The following is a 23,580-nucleotide window of genomic DNA, read 5'->3' as shown; positions in this document are numbered from 1 at the left end:
CCACTGAAATGAAAGCATTTGTCAGGTTACAGTAAAGATGTAAAGAGAATGAAAACTGATAAGCCAAACGATTGGGCAAATGTTAGTCTGCAGCTTCACAGGAAATAAACCTTTGGGTGCAAAGGGAGGTCTGTGCCTCTTAAACTAGAGTCCAGATTAGAGCTCGATGCTGTACAAGTCTGGGGAACTCAGGGGTGCGTTCTTCATCCTGTGTTGAGGGATAACGTGCCCATGTTTGCATCTCTGTGTGAGTACGAGCCAGCCTCCCTCTCCATCTGCTAGGGAGGGGAGGGAGCGGGTTCACAGTCTGCTCTGCCTTGCTCCTCAGCATGACGCAGTATTTGGCCTGCCCGTACCATCCAGCAGGCTATGTTCCAACCTTTGCGGCATATTTTTTCTTCCTTAGCATTTGCTTTCACTATGGGGCCTAAAAGATGACCTGTCATAGTATTCTTCCATCTAAGTGGCTTTACTTTTTGGGAAGTTTCTCAAAAAAACAATTTTTACTATGACTGAAAATTATTTGCAGTGAAAATTATATACTCTACATCCTGAGATGACAGAGAAATTAGTTCATCTCCTCTTTTCTTTTTCTTTTCTTTATTAAATGTGCTGCCGTTCAGTGTTCGAATAGCTGAGTGGCTACTTAGAGGTCTTTTATCTTTGTAGCTACAGTATCAACTGAGTCCATTATAACTGGGTTGGACTTCTTAACGTTCGACCTTTCCCAGATGAAACCTTTATTAAGACTTGTCAGTTTGGAGGCCTGGCAGTCCAGACAGTGACCTTTATTCTGCTGCTGTCTTAGGCAGGGTTTATCACTCTGACAGAACCTAATTAAAATAGGAAAAAAATAATCAGTGAGTGATGTCAGTGAGAAGCGGAGAACCAGTGTAAGAGCTTTTACTGGCCACAGTACATCTATAACTAACTGCAGCTCTCCCCTTTTCTTCACTGATGGAGGGAATATTATTCTGCCAGCCATTATTCATTCTCAATGAGCAGGGATAATCTTTCTTAATCCCTTGGAGGGGTTTCTTTGCAATATGTTCATTCTGAACTTTAAATCACTATTTACGTAGGGCCAGATTCTGTCATACTTTCTTCTGCCAAATAGTAGCTTCCTCTGTTAAAAATGCAATGGTGAGTAAAGACAAGAATGAAGAAAAGTAAGATCTATGCTGGATCCTTAACTGATGAATCCAACTATGTGAATTTTCACCTGCGGTTATTTTTCTTCATGAGCAATGACTTAAACTTTTTATTTTATTGTTAAATCCTTCCACTTACCTAGATGACCACCAAGGCCTGTGGGCCATTTTTTGGAAAACTGGAGAAGGAGAAAAGCCTGCAAACCCTGCAGTTTTGTTTGTGTTCTTTTTCACAGGTTCAGCTCCTGACATTGAAATGAGGAACTTTATGGCCATCCCCATGCCACCAGCATCAAAAATTCAATGAGCTCTTTCAGCTGCTGTCTCAGTGATCATGATTCTTACCAGAAATTTATATAATGGTTAAACAAAACACTACTGTCCTTGCCTTTGATATTTTAATAATCCTCAAACTGCAGCAAAGTCAATACTATCCAAATAATAGCCAAATTTAGACAGACTTAACCCTTAAGGTCAAAATAGTTCTTACATTAGCTTATGCCAGACCATTAACACAAGGAAGAAATCCTCTGCACTTTGCATCTGTTTACCTGTTAAGGTCTCTTCCTTACCAGAGTGAAGAAGCTCTAGTTCACTACCTGTTTCTCATTTTCTAAAGTTCTTGGTGAATCTCCACCCCTCTTGTTTCAATCCTGGCTTATTTTTGATTATATTACCTGTTTGTGACATTAAGATTTGCTGGCTCTCAGTTTCTCTATTTATATCTTCAAAGGTAGGTTTATTAAGTGACAGAGCTTTCAGGTCCAGCTTACTATTTTCAAATTAAGCAAGGCTGACCTTGAGTCATTTTCTTTGTTACTATATTTCTGTTCTCATAAACGATCTCAGAGAGATTGTAAATGATAGTGTTCCCCTGTGAGTTCCTAAAGAACAGCCGTAATATCAGCTATCCTAGTTCTACAGTGTTGGACCTTTTTGTGCTGAATGTACATCATGTAGGCAGTTAAGGTATAACAACCATAGAGAGGACACGAGGAAGCAAGAATCTTTTAACACTTCAGTTCTTTAGAAAATCACTCTGGCAATAAAAAATATTATTTAATCAATTCTGCAGTAAAAAAAACCGTGGATGCTTCTGATAAGTGTGGCTTCAAAAAAGGATATGCAATAGAGTATCTGCTTCAGTCATTTGAATCTGTGCAGATGCTGAAACTGAGGAAGTCTGAGAACAAATCCCTGCTATCTCTCAAAGGGTTAGTTCATAAAGTAAAGGCATTTACATGTAAAAGGATTAGATTATTTTAACTACAGATTTCATTCAGTTTGTCATACAAGATGGATTCTTTAGTTATAGTCTTAGATTTGTATAAACCTTACCTTTCCTGTTGTTTCTTTTTTTTCTTTTTCCCCCCGTTTTTTATATTGGCCACAGTTGCAATTGTGTTGTAAAGTATCCATGATTACAAATCCTAATATCACATACTTGATAATGTAGTTGCATTTATGTAAGCTTCTCTCATTTGATTTTATTCTGATTTTTTTTAAAGTATTTTCTGTTTTTTCTACTAATGTATCAGAGAGGTGCTGGATTACTTGGTACTGTTATACAGGAGCTACATTGTTGAAGATTCTTTTCCAGTACAATAAGATAACTCTCCTTCACTTTGAAGAAGGCTGTTAATTGAAGGAGAGTTATGTATTCAGGCAGCTGTGTTCTTGGATTTGACTAATTGCATCCTATGCAAAGCATGTCTTGTCAAGAAACCTGACCCAATGTCCATTAAGTGCTCAGAAATTTATGAGATAATAGTGAATTCTGGGAAAGAGCCAAGAACAAGGGGAACTGAGGGGTTTTAACTTGATGTTGGTTATTTCAATGCACTTTGAACAGTGCATGTTAATAATCTAACCCTTTCATATGTTACTGATTTTAGTTGATGAAGGAGTTTCCTCTGCTCAGCATGTTCAACATCCATGAAAACCTACTAGAGGCTTTGTTGGAACTGCAAGCATATGCAGATGTCCAGGCAGTCTTAGCAAAGTATGATGGTAAGTTCATATATATTTATATTTTCTCTATATGATACACACAGAAGCAATGTTTCTAAGCCAAACTCTTAAAATTTAGGAAACACTGTAATTAAGGTGATTGGCTTGAACTTCATAGATCCCCTTACACAGTCCTTAATCCAAAGATTAAACATTGTCCATTTTTTCTGCCTACCCATGCTTAATTCATTGTATAGCGCAGTGGAACTCGCTTTCAGTGTCTTTGAACGGTCTTCAGTGCTTTCTTTGCTCTCCGTTGATGTTTAAAGAACAGCTATTTAGGTTCTGCAGACTTTTTACTGCATGCTATTCAAACCTTGTCTGAAGAAGGGATTATCGGTTCCCTTGTGGACGTTTCCATGAATGTTGACTTAGTAGCATACAAGTGCTTTACAAACGTTAATTGACTTAACTTCACAGCAGTCCAGTGAGTGGCAGACTTCATGTCTTAAGGGGAACATTTGGAAACCTCAGAAGACTAGGTGAACTTTTTGCATTAATTTTCAGTATTTTTCAGTAAGCATTGGTTTATGCAGCTTAACTTCGGTATTTTATGTTCACATCACAGCTCCTGCTGACTTCAGCTCTAGCCTTTTGAACTTGAATTCAAGACACCAGGGTCTCAAACAGAGAAAGAACAGAATAAGAAGCACCAACTGGCATACTTTGTTTAGTTTAAGTTAAATGGGTTTTCCTTGTAGTGTGTAGAAACTTTGTGACAGAAACAGGAATACAATCTAGTTCTCTGGAGCAGCGTTCATCAGCCTGCATAATGCCACTCTTCATCCTCTTCCTGCAGTCGCCAGTTTATTCACTATCCACATTCCAAGTTCTGCAACAAGTGAATCAGGAATCCTACAGCCCTCAGTTTCTGGTTGTGTTACTACACAGTCCTCATTCATCCTCAGAAAAGTCTCATTCTATGCACTGGAGTATGGCAAGGGAATTTATGAAAGGAATATTATGTAATCATATAATTAAAAATGAGATCATAACATGCATGAATCAAACAGCTGAATGAAGTGAAACTGGTAGCCTTAGTTTTGATGTTTCTTAACTCTTTCTCTAGGTTGATCTTGTAGCCTTTAAAATGCTCTTAATTACTAGCTCTTACAGCCTTTCTGGTGTTACTTGAACAGAGGTTTTAAGGCTTGTAACTTCCAAAGTTTTTGAAAAGGTAGATGGACATAATTTGAGGTAGTGTTGTATAAATGGTTACCAATATGGGCTCTGCAGCCTGTATCCCCAGTGCATGGCCACTCTTTGATTCTTTGAAAGAATTAGCATCTTTTCCGGCCTGCCCTCAGTTGATCTTCTGTCCCATTTGTCTACTGAATTATCTTCTACTTCTCTTATGCATGCTCAGTTTCAGCTTTCTCTTGCTCCCCGTTCCTACCAGAGGCTCCTTGTTCAGCCTGTACTGCTCATTCCTAGTTCTGTTCTTCTGCTTCTCATAACTACCTATCCCAATCTTCTCTTCAGTGATGGTCATGATACCTGTCCTCACCCACTTTCCAACTCCTGTCTTACCAGACGTCTTTTCCATCTACCCTTTTCTCTGCAGCTTCTGCCTCCTCTTCATTTGACATTCTCTGCTGCATTGCTTGGATGCCAAAAAGCAGAACAGTAAGAGCTCACGCAGACAGAGGCTTCTTGCTGTTAGTCGCAGTACTTGGCCCCGTATCATCACATAGAATAGTGGCAAGGGGATGATGCATAAGTTTACTGGAGTACTGAGACTTGCTTACTTGATGAGCAAAGAATCCTTGGAGGATATAACTGAAAAAAATGTAGACGCTTCCACTGAACATGTGCTAACTGCTTTCTTCTACCATCTTATAACTTAGGAAATTAAGATAAATGTTAATGAGGCTAGCAAGAGACCATTGGCTTGATACTAACATGATCATCTTGCCAAATTTCAGACCTCTGCAGTAGACTGTGGCAGAGCTGAGGTTGTTTAAACGAAAGATAAATATGCAGCTCATTACAGGCAATGTTAGTGATAGTCACTGCTACCAGTCCAGTCTGGAATGTTTTCAACTCTTTCTGAACTCAGATCATTCTAAGCAGAGATCAAAATGTCACCTTGAGCACTACCATCCAGTAGCAGTAATGACTGTAGGAGAGATCTTGGTTGTGCTTAGTCTGATTGAAGAATTGTGCCATTAAAGTGGTAACATCAGAGTCTTTCTTGTAGTTTCTTGTATTTCAGTAATTCCTGTGACACAGATGTAGGTCCCCATGGACTTTATTTGGGCACATTAAGAAGCAAGTAAATAGAAATACCCATTTTTATGCCCCAGGCACTGCAGGATATTAGCACCTTCTACTCTTTAATGTAGTTATAATAGTCCTGGGAGACAGTAGAATTGTGGCAGAACAGGAATTAAGCCATGCCCTCCCAAATCTCAGACTAAACTCCTGTGCCAGCTCTACTTTGCATACTAAAGCACTGATTCCTAGTGGTAAACAATACTATGGTGGAACTTTGTGTCATGGAAGTTGATAAAACTTAAAAGGTGCATTTTGTTTTCTCAAAAGCATCTGATGATAGAGTCAAAACCAAGGTTGTAAATGCAACAAATGAGGCTTTTCAAAATAAAATTCTTCTTACTTTGTCTGTTTGAACCCATGCCGTTTCAACTCATGCTTTGCCATATATAAACAAAGGTGTGTGTGTACACTAGGTATGTACAAGGACTCGGCAAGCACAGGCTTAACCAGTATAACCCTTACAGTTCATGAGTCTCAGAAGGCCCATCTCAGGGAGTCTCAGCTCATTTTAGAACTCATCAACTTCACGTGTTGTAAGATTTATTGGAATATAAAACAATGAACTCATTTATATTTTCCTATCCGCAGTTTCTGTTGGTTCCACTCCGCTGCCTTTTTTTTGACTAAGACCAAACCTGATTTATTGTATTTTGATAACATATGAACAGATTGTTTCCTCGAGCAGTCTGCCCCCACCCTGGGCTAAAAAGTTGGATCATGTTATGCGAAACCTCAGCCTCTGCAAGCAGACACACTGCTTTACCAAAAGCCATGTGTTAAATTGTGTTTACATTATGTACCTGGCAACAGAGCTGATGTCCATACTCATTATTCATGGAAAAAGGGCCTCATTAGTGGGATGCATGCACTGTTGCTGAGCTACATCATTATGGTTTCAGAGTTCAGTATCTGTCAATAGAGTGCAGATGACCTAAATACTGTTGAATTCTGAAAAGATTTTTGGCTCTGATTTAATACATATCCATGTTATTTACAGCAGAAATAGTTATGGCTGCTAAAGAGACCATTCTTGAATGGAATAAGCTTCTGGTATTCATAGCAGATAAAGTTTCTCTCCTCCTCTTCCCTTACTATTTAAATGGGTTGTTTTCCAGTGGAGTAGGTCTGCTTGTTGTGATGCTTAGAGCAAATGATTTATTAACTTCCCAGGGTGGCCATTTGCTTTGATTGTTATTATCTGGTAACCTGGGCACTGTGTGAAAACTCAGACCTTTCTGGCAATTGAAAGTCAGATTTAAAAATAATGGATGCCTATGCATTTAGTCATAGTGATGCAATGGTTCCTCCCTAAACCTGTCCTTGCTTTCCTTTTGTAAATTACAGTGTTTTCCAGTGAGCCCATAAGCCTTCTGGTTTGCAGGAGGAACACCTTATACAGATTCCCCTCTCACTTACCTCCTTGCAAAAAAGGAGAAAGGCCATGTCACCATGTAGACAGAGTCCCAAATTCAAAGTTTGCTTGAGAAGATACTTTAGACCAAAGGATACATAGAAAGAAAGTGGGTTTTAAATACGAAAGGTCTCATTCTGCTCTAGGCTATGACAGTTTTTTATTTGGTAGCAGCTTACTTTGAAGAGTCCTAATTTAAATTAGAACCAAATCAAAATGCATGCCTTTGAAGAAACATTTTAGAAACAGTTGTCTTTGTCTTTGAATACTTTCAACTTAGTGAAATCCAAACAGTTAATGTAGAGAAATCAGTTCTCTAAAATGTAGCCTATTCAGGGCTACTCTCCTTTCTCCAGTTCCCCTCTGTCCAACTTATCATAGAGTCATAGAATCATAGAATCATAGAATCATAGAATGGTTTGGGTTGGAAAGGGACCTTAAATATCATGTAGTTCCAACCTCCCTGCTGCCAAAAGGCTCATCCAACCTGGTCTTAAACACTTCCAGGGAGGGGGCATCCACAACCTCTCTGGGCAACCTGTTCCAGTGCCTCACCACTCTCACAGTAAAGAATTTCTTTCTAACATCTCATCTAAATCGACCCTCCTTCAGCTTAAACCCATTACCCCTTGTCCTGTCACTACACTCCCTGATAAACAGTCCCTCACCATCTTTCCTGTAGGCTCCCTTCAGGTACTGGCAGGCCGCAATTAGATCTCCCCGGAGCCACCTTTTCTCCAGGCTGAACAACCCCAACTCTCTCAGCCTGTCCTCATAGGAGAGGTGCTCCAGCCCTCTGATCAGCTTCATGGCTCTCCTCTGGGCTCTCTCCAACAGCTCCATGTCTCTCCTGTACTGGGGCCCCCAGAGCTGGAGGCAGTACTCCAGGTGGGGTCTCACAAGAGCAGAGTAGAGGGGCAGGATCACCTCCCTGGACCTGCTGGTCATGCTTCTTTTGATGTAGTCCAGGACACGGTTGGCTTTCTGGGCTGCAAGCACACACTGCCAGCTCACGTTGAGCTTCTCATCAATCAATACTCTGAAGTCCTTCTCCTCAGGGCTGCTTTCAATCCATTCCTTGCCCAGCCTGTAGTTGTACTTGGGATTGCGCCAATCCACATGCAGGACCTTGCACTTGGCCTTGTTGAACTTCATGCGGTTTGCACAGGCCCACCTCTCCAGCCTGTCAAGGTCCCTCTGGATGGCATCCCTTCCCTCCAGTGTGTCAACCCCACCACACAGCTTGGTGTTGTCAGCAAACTTGCTGAGGGTGCGCTCGGTCTTGTTGTTCATGTCACCAACAAAGATGTTGAACAGTGCTGGTCCCAGTACCAACCCCTGAGGAACGCCACTCGTTACTGTTCTCCACTTGGACATTGAGCCGTTGACCCCAACTCTTTGAGTGCGACCATCCAGCCAATTCCTTGTCCACCGAGTGGTCCATCCATTGAATCCATGTTTCTCCAATTTAGAGACAAGGATGTCGTGCTGGACAGTGTCAAATGCCTTGCACAAGTCCAGGTAGATGACGTCAGTTGCTCTTCCCTTATCCACGGAGGCTGTAACCCCATCATAGAAGGCCACCAAATTTGTCAGGCATGATTTGCTCTTAGTAAAGCCATGTTGGCTGTCACCAATCACCTCCTTATCTTCCACGTGCCTGAGCACGTGCATTATGGAGCATAGTCTCCAGGAGGGTCTGCTCCATAATCTTGCCAGGCACGGAGGTGAGACTGACCGGCCTGTAGTTCCCTGGGTCTTCCTTTTTTCCCTTCTTGAAGATGGGGGTTATCTTTCCCTCTTCCAGTTGGTGGGAACTTCGCCGGACTGCCAGGACTTCTCAAATACGATGGCGAGTGGCCTGGCCACTTCATCCACCGCGGATGCATCTCATCAGGTCCCATGGACTTGTGCACCTTCAGGTTCCTTAGATATTCTCGAACCTGATCTTCTCCTACAGTGGGCGGTTCTGCATTCTCCCAGTCCCTGCCTTCTGTGACCTGAGCAGCGTGGCTCAAGGATTTGCCAGTGAAGACTGAGGCAAAGAAGTCGTTGAGTATCTCAGCCTTCTCCATATCCTGGGTAACAGGTCACCCATTTCATTCCGGAGGGGACCCACATTTTCCCTCGTCCTCCTTTTATCACTAACATACCTAGAGAAGCTTTTCTTCTTGTCCTTGACATCCCTGGCCAGACTAATTTCTATCAGGGCTTTGGCTTTCCTAACCTGATCCCTGGCTGCTCAGACAGTTTCTCTGTATTCTTCCCAGGCTACCTGCCCTTGCTTCCACCCTCTGTAGGCTTCCTTTTTTTGTTTGACTTTGCCTTGTTCATCCACAGGGGCCTCTTGGTGGATTTGCTTGACTTCCTCTTTGTTGGGATGCATCGCTCCTGAGCTTGGAGGAGGTGGCCCTTGAATATTAGCCAGCTGTCTTGGGCCTCTCTTCCTTCTAGGGCTTTGTCCCATTGTATTCTACCAAGCAGATCTCTGAAGAGGCCAAAGTCTGCTCTCCTGAAGTCCAGGGTAGTGAGCTTGCTGCGCGCCCTCCTTGCTGCCCTGAGGATCTTGAACTCCACTATTTCATGGTCACTGCAGCTAAGGCTGCCTTAAACTTCTTATCCTTTCAGACTTATGAAATGGTTAAATTCTATTTGCCTTTTGAACTTGAAGGCATTCTTTTTGTAGGACTTTCAGATTGATGAACCAATTGCATGGTTATATTAGCTATGATCTCCAGGGGTTTTGTGTATATGTATATATTTGAGATCACAGCTCCACTCTATCAGTTTCATTACTTGCCATGATTATGTTTGGTATTTTTTGAGAACATGTTTCATCTGGTGGAGCTAACTGGGTAGATGTTCTAAGAGCAAGAAAGCATTTTTTTCTGAGTTAAAGATGTACCAAGTGGCACTATGGAAGCAACCATCACCTCATGCACACTATTTTGTAATTCCTGTGTTTCTTTGAAAGAGAGACCTTAAGAGAAAGTTCCTTTTAGTTAAGGTCATACCAAAGCCTAGTATACTTTCTCCCAAGAGATGCAAATCAGGTAAGACCTCCAGTTTGCGTAACAGCAGTATCAAGAGAATAGTTTGTCTTTTTTCCCATTACATCTTTTTCAGCTTCTGCGTCTAAGAACTAGTTTCATTCCTCCATGTCAAAATCACTTGTCACTTCAACTAGGTCTCTGCATCAGTTCTGTGTCTGTTCATACCATCTGGTCTCTTTCTTTGCCATACGATTCTGTGATGGTTTTTGTTTCTCCTGCTTGTGCAAAAGCACAAGAAGTCTAATCTAATTATACTAATCTTGCTTTTCTAATCTCCTGTAAGAGAAATGATTCCTTCCCCTCTATATACATTTAGGATTGAACTTGGTCAAATCAAAGAGACTGACACATGCCTGGTCACTGAGATATGCATCTCGGCAAGAGTTGAATATGAAGTGTTTACAATGAGCAGTGACCGTCAAAATCTTTCCATAACTGAACAGTTTAAGTTTTAGTTGCGGTCATGGCAAAATAAAACTTGTTTGTGCTGAAATGTTTTTCCCATCCTCTCAGGGGACCGAAATCCAGACCTTAACATACACAGTGGCTATGTGTTTGTGTTTAATTGGGGTGTTTCCCACTGCTGAGGAAGAATGTCAAAAGTACAGAGAATCGGAACTGCTTTATATTGCAAGCACAAAGTAAGCATTAGATCATTGTGTTCGTATTTTTCTCCCTCCAGCATGCTTTCTACCACGTTTTGTGGAAAAATGCAATGACCATTCTCATGGGAGACAATACTACAGGATATTAGATGTTTTTGACAAAGTGTTTTTCCCCTGATATTCAGTTCATACTTTCCTTTATTGAATTTCATCCCATTACTCTTGCTTTTAACCATTTGTATCAGCTTGATTCACTTTCTTCCTTAATGTTTGTGTCGTTATAGATGACTGCATCTCTCTTCTGTCATCACTGATCCAGCCTGCACATACTTATTTGGTAGAGCATTTTCAATCCTTCCCATAAGCAATTCTTCCTACCACCTGTGCAAGAGCTGACAATCTAGCCTGCAGGTGCAGAGAACTGGGGGCATTCTGTGCTGACAGGGCAAGTGTTGGCCTATCACTTAAAAACAAGAGTCTACAGACAGGCTGAAGGAGAGAAAATCAGAACTGGGGTTCACCCCCAAGCTGTAGCACAATATATGTCCTGTATTCCACCATTTTTTGTTTTACCTCTTCGCATAACTTCTTCCAGTTTGTTGATACACTTTCAGTTACGTATTTGGAAAATGTGAATGATTCCAGCAGCTTAGTGTAGTCTCTCTCCAGTGCTATATGAAGAACTAGCAGTTTGACTGCAATGATCTTACTGTGTAAATTATGGCCCCAGATCTACAGCTTATTTCAGTAAATATTAAAATCCTATTAATGTGGATAAGACTATTCACCTATCTGAAGTTAAGCCCGTAGAAATCCATATTGTTGACTTGGGAATGACATACACTTTGGGATCAAAATAGGGAATAATTTCTGATTAGTGACTTAGATTTTGCATTTATTAATGACTAAAACGACTGAAACATGCCTGTCTCTTCCCGTTTAGAGCCTTCTGATGACTTGGATAGGGGATGTTGCGCCAGTCCATATCCAGATTCGTTATTTCTTGGTTTGGTTGCTATTTCAATAATAGATCCCATGACCTATTTAGATGATATAAGGCATAATCTGTATAATCTGAATCAGAGAGGTAGTGATATTACGGCTGCAAGTCTCTATCTATAGCATCTTTCCATTAATTCACTCTCACAAGCAACCGCTTAAGAAGCAAATGACCAGTAAGAATTCACTTTCCCAACCCTCCCCATAACTGACTGGGGCTAATCAAAAGAAAATGCTCATAAATCAAGTCTAGATTATTTTGTATTCCGTTTAAAGATAGAAGCAATACGGAAGAAGGAGAACCTTTTTTAGATTGACACGTCAGTTCTTATTAGGCAAAAATGCCCTGATTTGACAACAGAATAGCAGTCACATCTTTCAGCACATTGTGGGAGCTCCACAAGTAATCACAGGAGGGTGGGAAACCGTATATGTGAAGATATTTTGCCAGATTGCTCACAGAGCTGGACACAGTCATTTATGAAAAACTTCACTGTGGTTCCTGACAGAGGATGTATCTCCTAGGGCTAGTTTAGACTTGATTCCCTTGCTAAATTCAAGTTGTAACCAGACATAATTTTTTTCTTTCCTCTAAAGTACAAGAGTCCAGTTTTGGAGATGAAGCCTAAATTCTATGAGGATTTTAAAGTATTGTAGTGATCAGACCAGAATATAGCAGAAGCAAATACTTACGGTCTAATATGGAGCAAACAAGAAGCAAAACACTTTTGGAGGGAAGCGGGCACGGACCTACTGAGGGCTATCTCCGCAGCAACATAAACATGAATGTTTGTGTGAATTTATTCCATTGCCAAGGGATTGTAGGTATTACCTTTAAATAATTGCTGCTTGCTCATTAGGAGCATAGTGCTGGAAGAGGCCTCCTGGGTGACTCAGGTCTCCTGCTGTTGCATTCACTACATGATATTACCCGTTTCATGAGCTAGCAAGCTCCATCCTAGGATTAGCTATTCTGTTTGGCCCACTATTCTACCTGGAAATCTACCTCAAAAATTCACTTCTCAGAAATCTTCTTTTAATCTCCAGCCTAAATGTAATTCTGAACTGTTTATTCTTGTGCCAACGTTATCCTTTACCTAAGCATCCCTTCTCCTTTCCTGGTGTTCCTTGTGGATATGCATATGGAACAGTTCTGTTTTCTCTCAGACTTTATTTGAATTGTTACAAAAACAATCTAGTCTTTCTGTTTACTTTTGTTATTCTTGACCATGGGTGATCAGAGTTGAACACAACATTCCTTGAGAAATCCCATTTCTTCTGCAGGAATGTCCCGGGTGGTGTACCCCCAAGCCTTACCTCACCTCACCACATTTCCCTTTCAGCAGCTCATTGTGGAGCATCCTGCAATCTACATGCACAGATGTTTCCAACTCAGGAGCACTTGCTGCCTACTAGAAAATACGGTCATACGATGTTTTGTTTTAGTTTATTTAACCCTGTATCAAGCTCAGTTCCTGCTGTATGATATCTTAATCTCTTAGCCAAAAGTTGTAATAATCCTCACAACTTGGTCCATGCAACTTCCACTGAATATTCTCTATTCAGGTATCAATGATCTGGTGCAGAAACTAACCTTTATACATGTGATTAGAGGGGCTTCATGTGTTGAGTGGTCTCACTGTTTAACCTCATGGATTGTGTATTAAAGGCTGAATGACTGTTTTCTTGCTGTCATTCTGACTTTTGCTGGCATACCTGCTTTCTTTGATGAAATTGAGCAGGCAGCTTCCATGAGCATAACAACTGTTTTTCCTCTTATACATCAGTTATATACTCCAGACCTCTTGACTCCTCCTGGTTCTCCACTCTGTCAAACAGATAGAAAAGTGAAGTGGTGCTCTCGCTGCATTGTTCAAAGAATTCTCTTCTTGGTCCTTTTTTTATATGTGGCATTTGCCTTTTGCCTGGGAAAATGTATTTCCAGGGTCTTCCAGGTAGATCTCTTGTTCTGTGTCATTCATGCAAAATTTTGTAAAGGTCAGATCCTGAACCAACATTACTAGGTTTGAACTGATGCAAGGGAAAATACTTCCTGTGAGGTAATGGTGGCTTGGTGGCCCAGAGAAACACTTACAGGTAAGGGGAAAATAAGGTATTCTATTGACCAGTTGAAGACCTTATAATTGACAGCACATCATTGGTTTTCTTGGATTTTTTTTTTTCTTTTCCACTCCTCTATCTTTCATTCCATTTGTGATTTGATGAATAGGGTTTATACTGAAAGACAGAGACCAGTATGTTCTGAAAAAGGTAATTTCTGTTTACTGGAAATAACTTGTAATGTTAAGGAAAACCTGGTATAAGCAGGGTTATTGAAGGCACTTGTAAATATTTTCCGGTCATTGAAGATGTGCTCACATCTGTGTCTGAGGCTAGCTTCTATTAATGGAGTAATTAACATATCTATCACCCAGACTGCTTTGCATGCTGTTGATTTTAATTACTTTAGTCACTACATTACATACTCCAGTGAAATTGTAGTTGGAATATATTATATGGACACCTCCAACAAGATCTTTACATCTCATACTTGAAGTGCAAGCACATAAAAAGACAATAGAGAGGATTTAACAGCTAGCATTTTCAAAGCGCCTCGGTCAACATTTTCTAACAGAACAACGTTCTGCTTGGTTGCCTGGTTGTTAATAAGTGAAGGGTGGTGACTGCCGAGATATTACTTGCTTGTCCTCTTCAACTCCTTTTTGGAGCCCTGTCTTGCAAGGCACTGGGGTTCAGTAAATCACAAGTTTCTCTTAACCTTAAAGTTACCAAGCTCTATAGTAATTTTGTCTTTCTCATCAACTTTAATGACAAACTGAAGGATAGGTAGTTTCTTAGAACAATAGTCAGATTAGCTGCTCTTCCTTTTTACAGTGGGCCTACTCCAGTGCCTTGTGTTTACTACGCTATGTATTTGCTATGTACTATAGGAAGCTATAATGTTACAGCGTGCAGAAGTGTTTGCAGAATCCAGCTTTTAGTGGGGGTTGTTCTTTTTTTCTCCTTTTTTTTTTTTTCATTTAGCTGTAATTTTAACTTTTTAATACTGGAATATTTAATTCACTATATAGCATGTGTCTGCTGGGTAGATTCCTAGTGTGGAAGTCGATTCCTTTCTGTAACAGCGGGAACAAATCTAAAACTCAAGTCTGTTAAGCAGCATTTCTGTCTACCTTTTGAATGCTTTGTGCCAATCTGCTGGTGGAGAACAGGTATAAATTAAGTTGAACTAATGGGTTAAGTCAGGTTTATGTTTCCTGTGTGTCTCTGGAACAGCATAAAATGGCCAGAGACTGTCTGGTGAATATTTTGGTCCCAGATTTCCTTAAGAGGCAAAACACCTTATTTTATTGTTGGTCTTTAACCACAATAAATCTAATGATTGTTTTCTTGCAAGTCAAATCCATTATTACTTGAATAGCTGTCATAACTTGTATAGCTGCCACATATTCATGTTAGACAACTGCTTCTGAGTGAAAACAAGAAGAGTGCATAAGATAGCCCTCAGCTATTACTTAGATGTTTTGTGAACTATGGAAAAATTCATGTATTCCAGGTTACCTATACATTTATGTATGAAGTAATGAATTCTTTATTATGTCTCTATCATATCACTCTTTTTGAATTAGTTCTCTAATGAACCCATTTGCTGCTTAAATAGCAGTTCCAGTGGTCATTAACACAGGTTTTAAAGCCTGTACATTGGGTGGAAATTTAAAAATCCATGTGACATGAGAGTACAAGTCCCAAGATCAGAAAGTATTCTGAATTCGTGTAATACTTTTACGTATGCCATGCATACTGTGAAGTATCAATCAAACACTGTCCTTTCTGAAGACTTTTAAATTTTCAGATGTTTACTTTTTTCTTTCTTTTCAACAGATATAAGCTTACCAAAATCAGCAACAATATGTTACACAGCTGCATTGCTCAAAGCCAGAGCTGTCTCTGACAAGTAAGTGCATAAGAACCACTGTCCAGCAAAATTCCTGATTTAACTTGAGATTTCTCGTAGCTGAGCCCACACCCTAACAATCTGCTGGGTTAGCAGGAGAATTCAGTCCTGCAGTAAAATCATAAAATTTCTTTCTGTATAAGAAAAAATTCAAGTGATCAGACATTGCACTGCAAATATTACAGAAGAAGAAAAGAAGAGAAATAGCATAAATTCAATTTTTGTTTCAGTTTTATGTATACTGTCTGGGTGAGCTTTGACTTCCTAGATAGTATAATGAAGATGCAACTGAAAGGTGTTGTGTGGCTGAACCTCTTCGAGTTTGTATAAACCTGACCATAAAAAGGTAATAAATAAATGTGGATGCACTGGTAGCAATGTCATTTTGCAAGTGCTGTCAGAAGACTGCTCATTTACTTAAATAGCGGCAGGTGGATTTAGCATTATTATGTCAGGGATTCTGAGAGGTAGATGACGTTCATATTTTTAGAGACACAAATATCTGCTCATTCCTGTTATGGTTTTCTTTTGGGTCTCAACCTTCCAAGGTGCTGAGCACATCTAACTTGATGCCTGTGGACCTGAGAGCACTGGCCCGCTCTTAAAGGGTGCTCAGCCCCTTGTGAGATGGAGCTCAAAAATCCCGATTCTGCTCTCGAGTGCCTTCACACAAATCCCAGGCAGAGTTGTGTCTGTGCACCTGAGGGTCGAATGCCTCCCTAAAGTTGGAAAGCAAGTAGAGTGGAAAGCCATTTTCGTGACTGACATCCTGACAGTTTTTGCTTTTAAAGTGTATGTACACATCAAGATTTAAGTAATTTTCTTTCATTCTTTTTATCCTGTAGATCGCCAGTACCTACTGCAACATCTTTCCTCCCTACACAGCGACTCCAGCTTGGGAGGGCAGGGCTAAGGTTGTCACAGCTTTCCCTGTGGTGTCTGCCTGCCAAGTACAGCTCTGGAGTTAGCCGTGGGGTGTGAGGTGAGAAAGAGATTGCATGGTCTGGTTTTTCATTCACTGGGGCAGATGATTTGCCCACAGTTTGGGCATGCTACCCTCAATGGTGCTGCGGCCAGTAGACCACCCGCTACTGCTGCTGCATCGTGCTTCCATCCCAACCTGACCCAGGGGCATTGGGTTGGGAACCTCCCTAAAACCTCCCCAAACCTGTTTTTAATAGAAACCCTCCAACAATAATTTGGCATTGGTTTTTTTTTCTTTTCTTTTTTCTACAACTTCACCCTTGAATATGCCCCTTAGCAAGGTACCTAGAGAAAATTTAGATTAGTGACAGAGAAAGGACTGTTTGAACTGACTTTCTGCCACGATTAGATGCAAACATGCTTTCCACTTCTGCTGGGATATTCGTTGGCCTTGATGTAATAGATCACTCAGAGTTTCCACTTGCTATGGAAGTTTGGAGAGCATAGGAAATTGACTCAGTTTGGTTACATGGGCCCATGTTCTAGATTCCTTTTCTGGCTTTTTCTTACTCGCATTTCTGACCTAATGTGTTTGTTTCTTTGCTTTTGTAGATTTTCTCCAGAGGCTGCCTCAAGGCGAGGGCTGAGTACTGCAGAGATGAATGCAGTAGAAGCTATTCACAGAGCAGTAGAATTTAATCCACATGTGCCAAAAGTGAGTATGGAGAAAGCATTGTTGTAGCTTTAACACTGCTGAGGACCTAACTCCTGATTTCTGTGTTAGATTAACGAGTGATGTTGTGGAAAGGGGAGCAAACAATGGGAAGGGAAAGAAGGTGATAGTATGTACGTTTTTTTGTTTGGTATTTCACATTCAGTGTCTTCTGCTGTGGACCGTGCAACTTGAAATTTTAGCTGAAGTGAGTCGTCTTTGTGAGTAACAATCACATGGTGGATTGCGGTAGTAGACACCAGCAAATGCTACGCTGCAGGACAGAACCATACGTAAAGACAGATTATTATTTACCAAATAGCCATTAAAGATCTTCTAGTTCAAAATAGCATGTTTTATTTGTTTTGATGATTACATGTAAGAATATGTTTTTGGCATGCTATACAAAGGAACCTATGTTTGGAGTTCACGGTGTGCTTCATATAAGTTGCATTAGTAATTCTTTATGCAGCACTCTGTCATTAAGTTCTGAGAATGCAAAGCTCAGAGATGAACAATTGCTGAGAACTACAAAGTAAGAAAAGGGATTTATGTTCTAATTCCCTAATCCCCTCTCTAGATACGTATCTCAGCAGTAAGAATTTTGCCCAGGGGCTACTAAAGGCTAATGTATTTTATTATTTCATCACCTGATACTCAGTATTGCAGTCTGTAAGTTCATTGTAAAGGCAAACTAGAGGCAGATGCTTTTTGGCCCTTGGAGATCTGCTTCTGAACCTCACCCCACAAACCTTTGGACCAGTATTGCCCTTTGAAAGTAAGCAGCCTCCACTGGAGAGCAGAAAACTGATGTATGTTAATGTGAGGAGCCTATTCATTAGGTACAGCTGAACACCAAGTCTGGTCAAGATAAACCCATAGCCTCTCCCATATCTACACATGGATTGCAGAAAGTTAATTCTTATGCACTGCAGGAATTAAATATTTTCTCTGTGAGCTGTATCTGTTATGCCAACCACTAAATAGCATGGTTTAGCTATCTGAAAGTTAGGCTGTTTGTTTAATAAAATCATCTAGACTTCCTCTACAGGCAGTGGAAAGAAGGAACTATCTTAGACATCTCTAGACAGACTTTCCCTCCGAGGTGCCTGTTTCTACATTGACTATGAAAGGAGCAACTATTTTCCAGTAAAAGCCTGATTTTTAGACAACAAGATTTAGGTGAGATGAGTCCCTTTGTATTATTAGCTGATCTTCTATTTTTCTGCCAAGCTATGAAATGAAAATATTAAATGAAGTTTGGTTCCAGAACTGCTTCTGTGGAACTCTGTTTACTTTCTTCCATCCCAATGGTTCTTTCACCCACACAACCATTGATATTTCTCTTCTGCCTGGTTGCCTGTTTAACTCTCTATTTCTGGTGAACCTTTCTGAATGTTTTACTGAAGCCCTGTTAGAGTATTCTATCCTTGCTGTCTAAAAATTTAGCTGTCTTGCCAAGCAAAGATACCAGTTTAGCTTGTCGTGAGCAATCCTTAGGAGCCTGTTCCATTTTCCTCACCTCCATGCTTTTGGTAATTCTTTCCATCAAAATCTTTCTTAACAGTTTGGATACTAATGATTCCATATTAACATATATTGTTTCCCTCCTCTTTAAATGAACGACATTGCATTTACTTCTCTCATCACTGGAGCACTTGATTCTGAGCGGGATTTTTTTACTTTAAGCCAGTTATGCTAGTCTGGCCATTTCTAGGACTGGTTTATTCACTGCTCAGGGACAGAGATCATTGGCTGCAGCAACCTCCAATTCTGTACATGCTTCTAATGTCCACCCTGCTATTGTCTTCATGCTCTGCACTGCTATGAAACTGGGGCTAAGTCTTCATTTACTACCTTTTTGCTTGTTCTTTTTCTGTTTATACTTAGGAGCTTGCTCTTCTTTGGTTTGACTTTCTTTGCAAAATTGTCCTTACTGTAAGTTGTGGCAGTTGCTCCACGACCTCTGCACTTCCAGACCTCCAAGATCCTGCTTTTCTTGTACATCAGTACTTTCATTCAATGCTTGTGACCTCCTTCTCACTAGTCAGCTTCTGTTTAGGTGGCTGTTCAATACAAGGCTGAATCTCCTTTCTGACAAGTATCCCCATGTGTGAAATGCAGATTATGTGTTACTTTCGGTACTTTTGGTTTAAAGAAATTCTAGTCCTCTTCCTCACTTTTAAGTTCCTGAGCTTTTCAGTCAGTTCACATTGTTAATTGATTCCCTCAGTTTTTCAAATTTCTCATTTTGAAATTGAAAACCTTTGTGAAATATATAAATTATCAAGATAACAAGGTACTGACGGGAGCAGACTCTAGGGGGTTTTAGTTCATATTTTAACATTAAACCAGTGTAGCCTAATACAGATTAATATGCAGCACTACTGACTTCACACTCATGCTTTCTGCTATTAGCTAAAGGATATTAATGTGACAAAAATATATTTTTTGTTTTAATTTTATGCACAGTATGGATATTATACTTCAATTTCCACTCAATTATGATTGAAGTCATATTCAATTTGTTCTTAATGAAATAGAGATAAGTTTTAGAAAGCAGCATCACAAGAAATCTGTCAGTGCCACAAAACTAATATGTCTTCAAAGCTTCTTTAGCATTTAAACACTAATGAGCCTCTTCTTCAGACTGAGGAAGAAATAAATTACAAAGGACAAATTATTTAAAGCATTTCCAAAGTTCCCAGCAGAAGCCTTGAAAGCAGGGAAGTGCCCCATTAAAGAGGAAAAAAAATGATTCAGTACATTTCTGGTTTGTCTCAAAAGGAGATTTTACCATTTTCAGGGCAAATCTTTGAAATTTAGAATTATCACATAAAAAAATTATTGCTGGATGTGCATTTTCAAGACATTTCACTGGAAATAGCAGATTTTTGCTAATGAGATTCTGAGACAAAAGGAATCCAGGGAACACACTGAACAGGCTGAGAGATGCTGCTGAGCTGGATTTAGCAAGAAAGGGAGAATGGGTCTCCCGTTGTGACTCACTGCAGGTTTGTGTAAAACAAACATGGGATTCTTACAACGCTGCTCATTATTCCCTAGGAGATTATGACCACACTGCAGTCCAGCGTTCCACAGTGATGTTGCAGAGGTCAGATATATTTCTACCACTTTCTTTTGAATGTAATCTAAAGATGTAGCAACTCCTTAAAAAGAAGCAGTTTAAAAGTCCCAGATTTCCATCTTTACATAGAGGTGAGAGACCCTGCAAAAACGCCTGCCTTCCATGTAGAAGCCAGTGTGTGTGCATGGTTTTGGGGTCTTCTCAGCCTGTATGTCATGAAGATGTTGGCACCTGCTTTCATTGATTCTAGATGACTACACGTCACCTTGCTTTTCATTTTCTGCCCACACAAAAATGCCTTTTACAGAGACCTAATATGGCTGACAGTCTTTCTTCTGAGAGCCACCCTTCCAGCAAATAACCTTCTTTTGAAACAGGTCTCTTCTTCCATTTTTTAGTACATTTCAATGACAATTTAATTGCCAGAGATCAGTCCATTAAGTCTCAGCCATAGGGGATAAATTCTCATTGTTTTTGGAGTACACTGGAGTCATGATGTGACACGTGGAGGTGCCAGAATTTGGTTTAAGTGAACAAAGGCAACACAGAGCTCAGTGCACCCAGCTATGCTGTTTCTGGAAGCTGGGTAAGGCCAGTTCAGGTGTGTCAACTTTGATCTCCTTCGTGACTGCGGTGAAAATGGAACCACTGTGAAACTGATCAAGACTTCTCATTCTGAAGACACCTTACCTGTAAAAAGGACCTGTGCTTGAAAGTGGCTTATTTTTTAAGCTGTACCAGAAAAATATCTCATAAAAGATATTATAGCTACCTACAGTTTGTCTTGTTTATGTTACTGAAACAACTCAGCCACGGCAAATTGCACCTTTATACTTTAGCAGCGATTGCCTATGTAAAAAGAAAACACTTTACTAGGCAGAGTGTTTTCAGGGTTCTTTTTAGTAGAAGAAAAACATAACCAGTAGCAGATTGAAGTCAGCAGTACAGCAGGAAAGAGAACAAAGCAAAGAGCTGTGAATTTCACTATGAGAAGTATCACAACAAATTGTATATCACTTGTTTGTGAAGATTTGTCCAAGTTTTTTCCAACCATCTTTGTCTTAAATGAGATTCTATGGACTAGTATCCTTTTGTTTTAGTGTAGGGCCATGCACTGTGGAGTTTTGGTCCCAAAGAAATGTACTGACACTGTCTGACAACGTGCTGCTCAAAAATTTAAGAGTTAAACAAAAACGTTTTTCTTGCCACTGAAGCAGTTGGGCTATCACTCTAATTGCAGAGGATTTTGTATGGAAAAGAGTAGTAGTACATCCTATGTCATGGAGAGTATGTAATTTGTGGAGTGGGTGGGAAAAAAAGTGTATGCATGTACGCACACACACGACTTCAACAATATTATTTATATGTAGTGATTGGAGCTTCCCCACTCACATGTAATGCAACTATCCCAAGCTAATGCTGGTAAAGTACCACAGCTGTTTCTGGGACATTCCTGAATTGTGGATCACCCTTTCTGAACTGATTTGCAAGGCTCCCTTCCTGCATTCAAACTCCTCCTGATAAGCACCCCCTCTTTTCTGTAATCTGTGAGACGCAAGCTATTCAGTAAAGTCAAAGGGGAGAGAAAACAGATGATGATCCATATATCTAATTGTTAAAAGTGAGTCAAAAGAGTGCTCTGTACATGCTGTATGTGTTCGCTATGTAAGCCAGGAGCAGAGTTAAAGAGAATACCTGCTAAAGTTTGCTGCATTTGAGTCAGACATCTTAAATATTGGTATTACTCTAAGAAATGCCAATTTTGTGTGTAAACAGTTTCTTAAAAGTATGTAACAAACCATTGACTTAAACACTTTTAGAGATGATTTGTTCTCCATTTCATCCCTTCTCATTACTTTCTTACTTAATTTTTTTAATAAGAACTGTGTCTGTCTATGCTTGTGTGGTTTCTAGTAAGTTGTAGTTGCTAATAGAAACAAATAATGCAAACAAATTCATATACCAGATGGGAAATGTATGTGTTCTGCACACCCCATGATATTACAGAGAAACTATTCCAGACACGTTTAAGAGAGTTTTTAACTGTTCAGTGAGACAGTGATTTGTTTTTGTATCTCCAGCAGAAAGGCCAAACTTCTTAATTACCATCAATCCAATGAGAACTTGTAAGGTGACCTAAAAGTGGCTTCTTTGGGCATGTAGAAACCAGTATTTTGGAACTGTTTTAAGCTGTGCTGTTCATCCCGCTGGGAGGAGGAGAGTTCCTGTTCAAACAATGTAAATTCTCGTATTCTGGCCTGGAGGGATGCTGTCACAGGTGCAGGAGTGACTATTGCCTATTTGTGGCCTGAGCTGTAATTTCAGAGGCAAATTGCACAATTGAGGAAAAGAAGGAAACCTGCCTGAGATAGGTTGATTTATTTTATAAAAGGGCACTGAAGTAGCTCATTAATGTGGAATGTTAAAAGCACTCCCAGCAGAGGAGAATTAGCAGCCAGAGTGCTGTCAGTACTATGAAATAAATAATGTATAGTCAATCAATTCAAGTAAGAGAAATATAAACTCCACCATGTTGCACTTCATGTGTACAAGGTCCATTGTCATTGTCCAGATGCTCGTTAAAAGGCACATTCCCATCTGTGTACAGAATGGCCATAGCTGAGCGATGTCTGTTACAATGTCATGTACCCGTCCCGGAACCCCTCTATGGAAGCACATGAAAAAACACTGTTACCCTTGTAACTCCTAAAATACAGAGTTTTGACAAGAAAAAGTTTGGGGTGAGAGAAGAGAGAGACCAGAAAAAACCAAAAAAGACGACCAAAAAAATCCAACCCAAAGCAATGCAGTGGAAAAGGGCTGATTGAGCCATCTGTTGATGACAGAAGTCATTGCGCAACTTCAGTATTCACTCATAACTTGATTAAGACTAGGTCATTCTGGCTGGAATTTTCTAGACTGTCCTTTTTGAGCTGATTCCTTTTTTAAAGGAACATGATAACCTCAGATGGTGGTGACATGCTATTTCCTATTCTAGTTAAACGTCTTCATTCGTCATTGAAAACCAAATGCAGTTGGAGATGTGCTGGGCTTGCCATCTGCATTTCCTCCATGATGGCTAGCTCTTTGCTAAGTGTCTTATTTAGCCTGTTACTTCACTCTCCCTCTGAAGTGGAATGACGCCTAGGTTCAGAGCCCTGCCAGGATGACAGGGGGCTCCTGTCTTCCCTGTGTATTCAAAGTATTGAAAAGGTAGTCAAATTTTATTAGTTAAATTGTAAAGGTTGTGGGTAAATCTGAGAGGATGCCAGTGTATCAGGAGTTATAGTTAATAGGGACTCTGTCAAGAGGTGTAGGTTGTTTTCTTGTAAAGCCAGATGGAGTTCTCTTGTGTCCATATTAGTCCTGTAACA

The 23,580-nt window shown here is 40.2% G+C and overlaps 1 protein-coding gene across 6 annotated transcripts in view; it reads left to right on the top strand.

Annotated features, from left to right (window-relative positions):
- ST7 (suppression of tumorigenicity 7) overlaps nucleotides 1–23,580 on the top strand; it is a 160,694-nt gene that overhangs the window by 120,240 nt on the left and 16,874 nt on the right. For 4 of the 6 annotated variants that reach the window (XM_075743715.1, XM_075743720.1, XM_075743734.1 and 1 more), the window contains exons 9-11: nucleotides 3,047–3,161; nucleotides 15,410–15,482; nucleotides 17,019–17,121. In XM_075743715.1, the coding sequence (XP_075599830.1) occupies nucleotides 3,047–3,161; nucleotides 15,410–15,482; nucleotides 17,019–17,121 (291 nt within the window). Of the gene's footprint in view, nucleotides 1–3,046; nucleotides 3,162–15,409; nucleotides 15,483–17,018; nucleotides 17,122–18,156; nucleotides 18,301–23,580 lie in introns of all 6 variants that reach the window. The other 2 variants (XR_012833766.1, XR_012833765.1) reach the window with 2 other exon arrangements.

The sequence above is a fragment of the Balearica regulorum genome, chromosome 1 (genome assembly GCF_011004875.1).
Source record: "Balearica regulorum gibbericeps isolate bBalReg1 chromosome 1, bBalReg1.pri, whole genome shotgun sequence".
In the NCBI taxonomy this organism is placed as follows: Eukaryota; Metazoa; Chordata; class Aves; order Gruiformes; family Gruidae; genus Balearica; species Balearica regulorum.
Note: the sequence above shows the minus strand (reverse complement) of the source record. Positions and strands in the feature narration are given on the sequence as shown.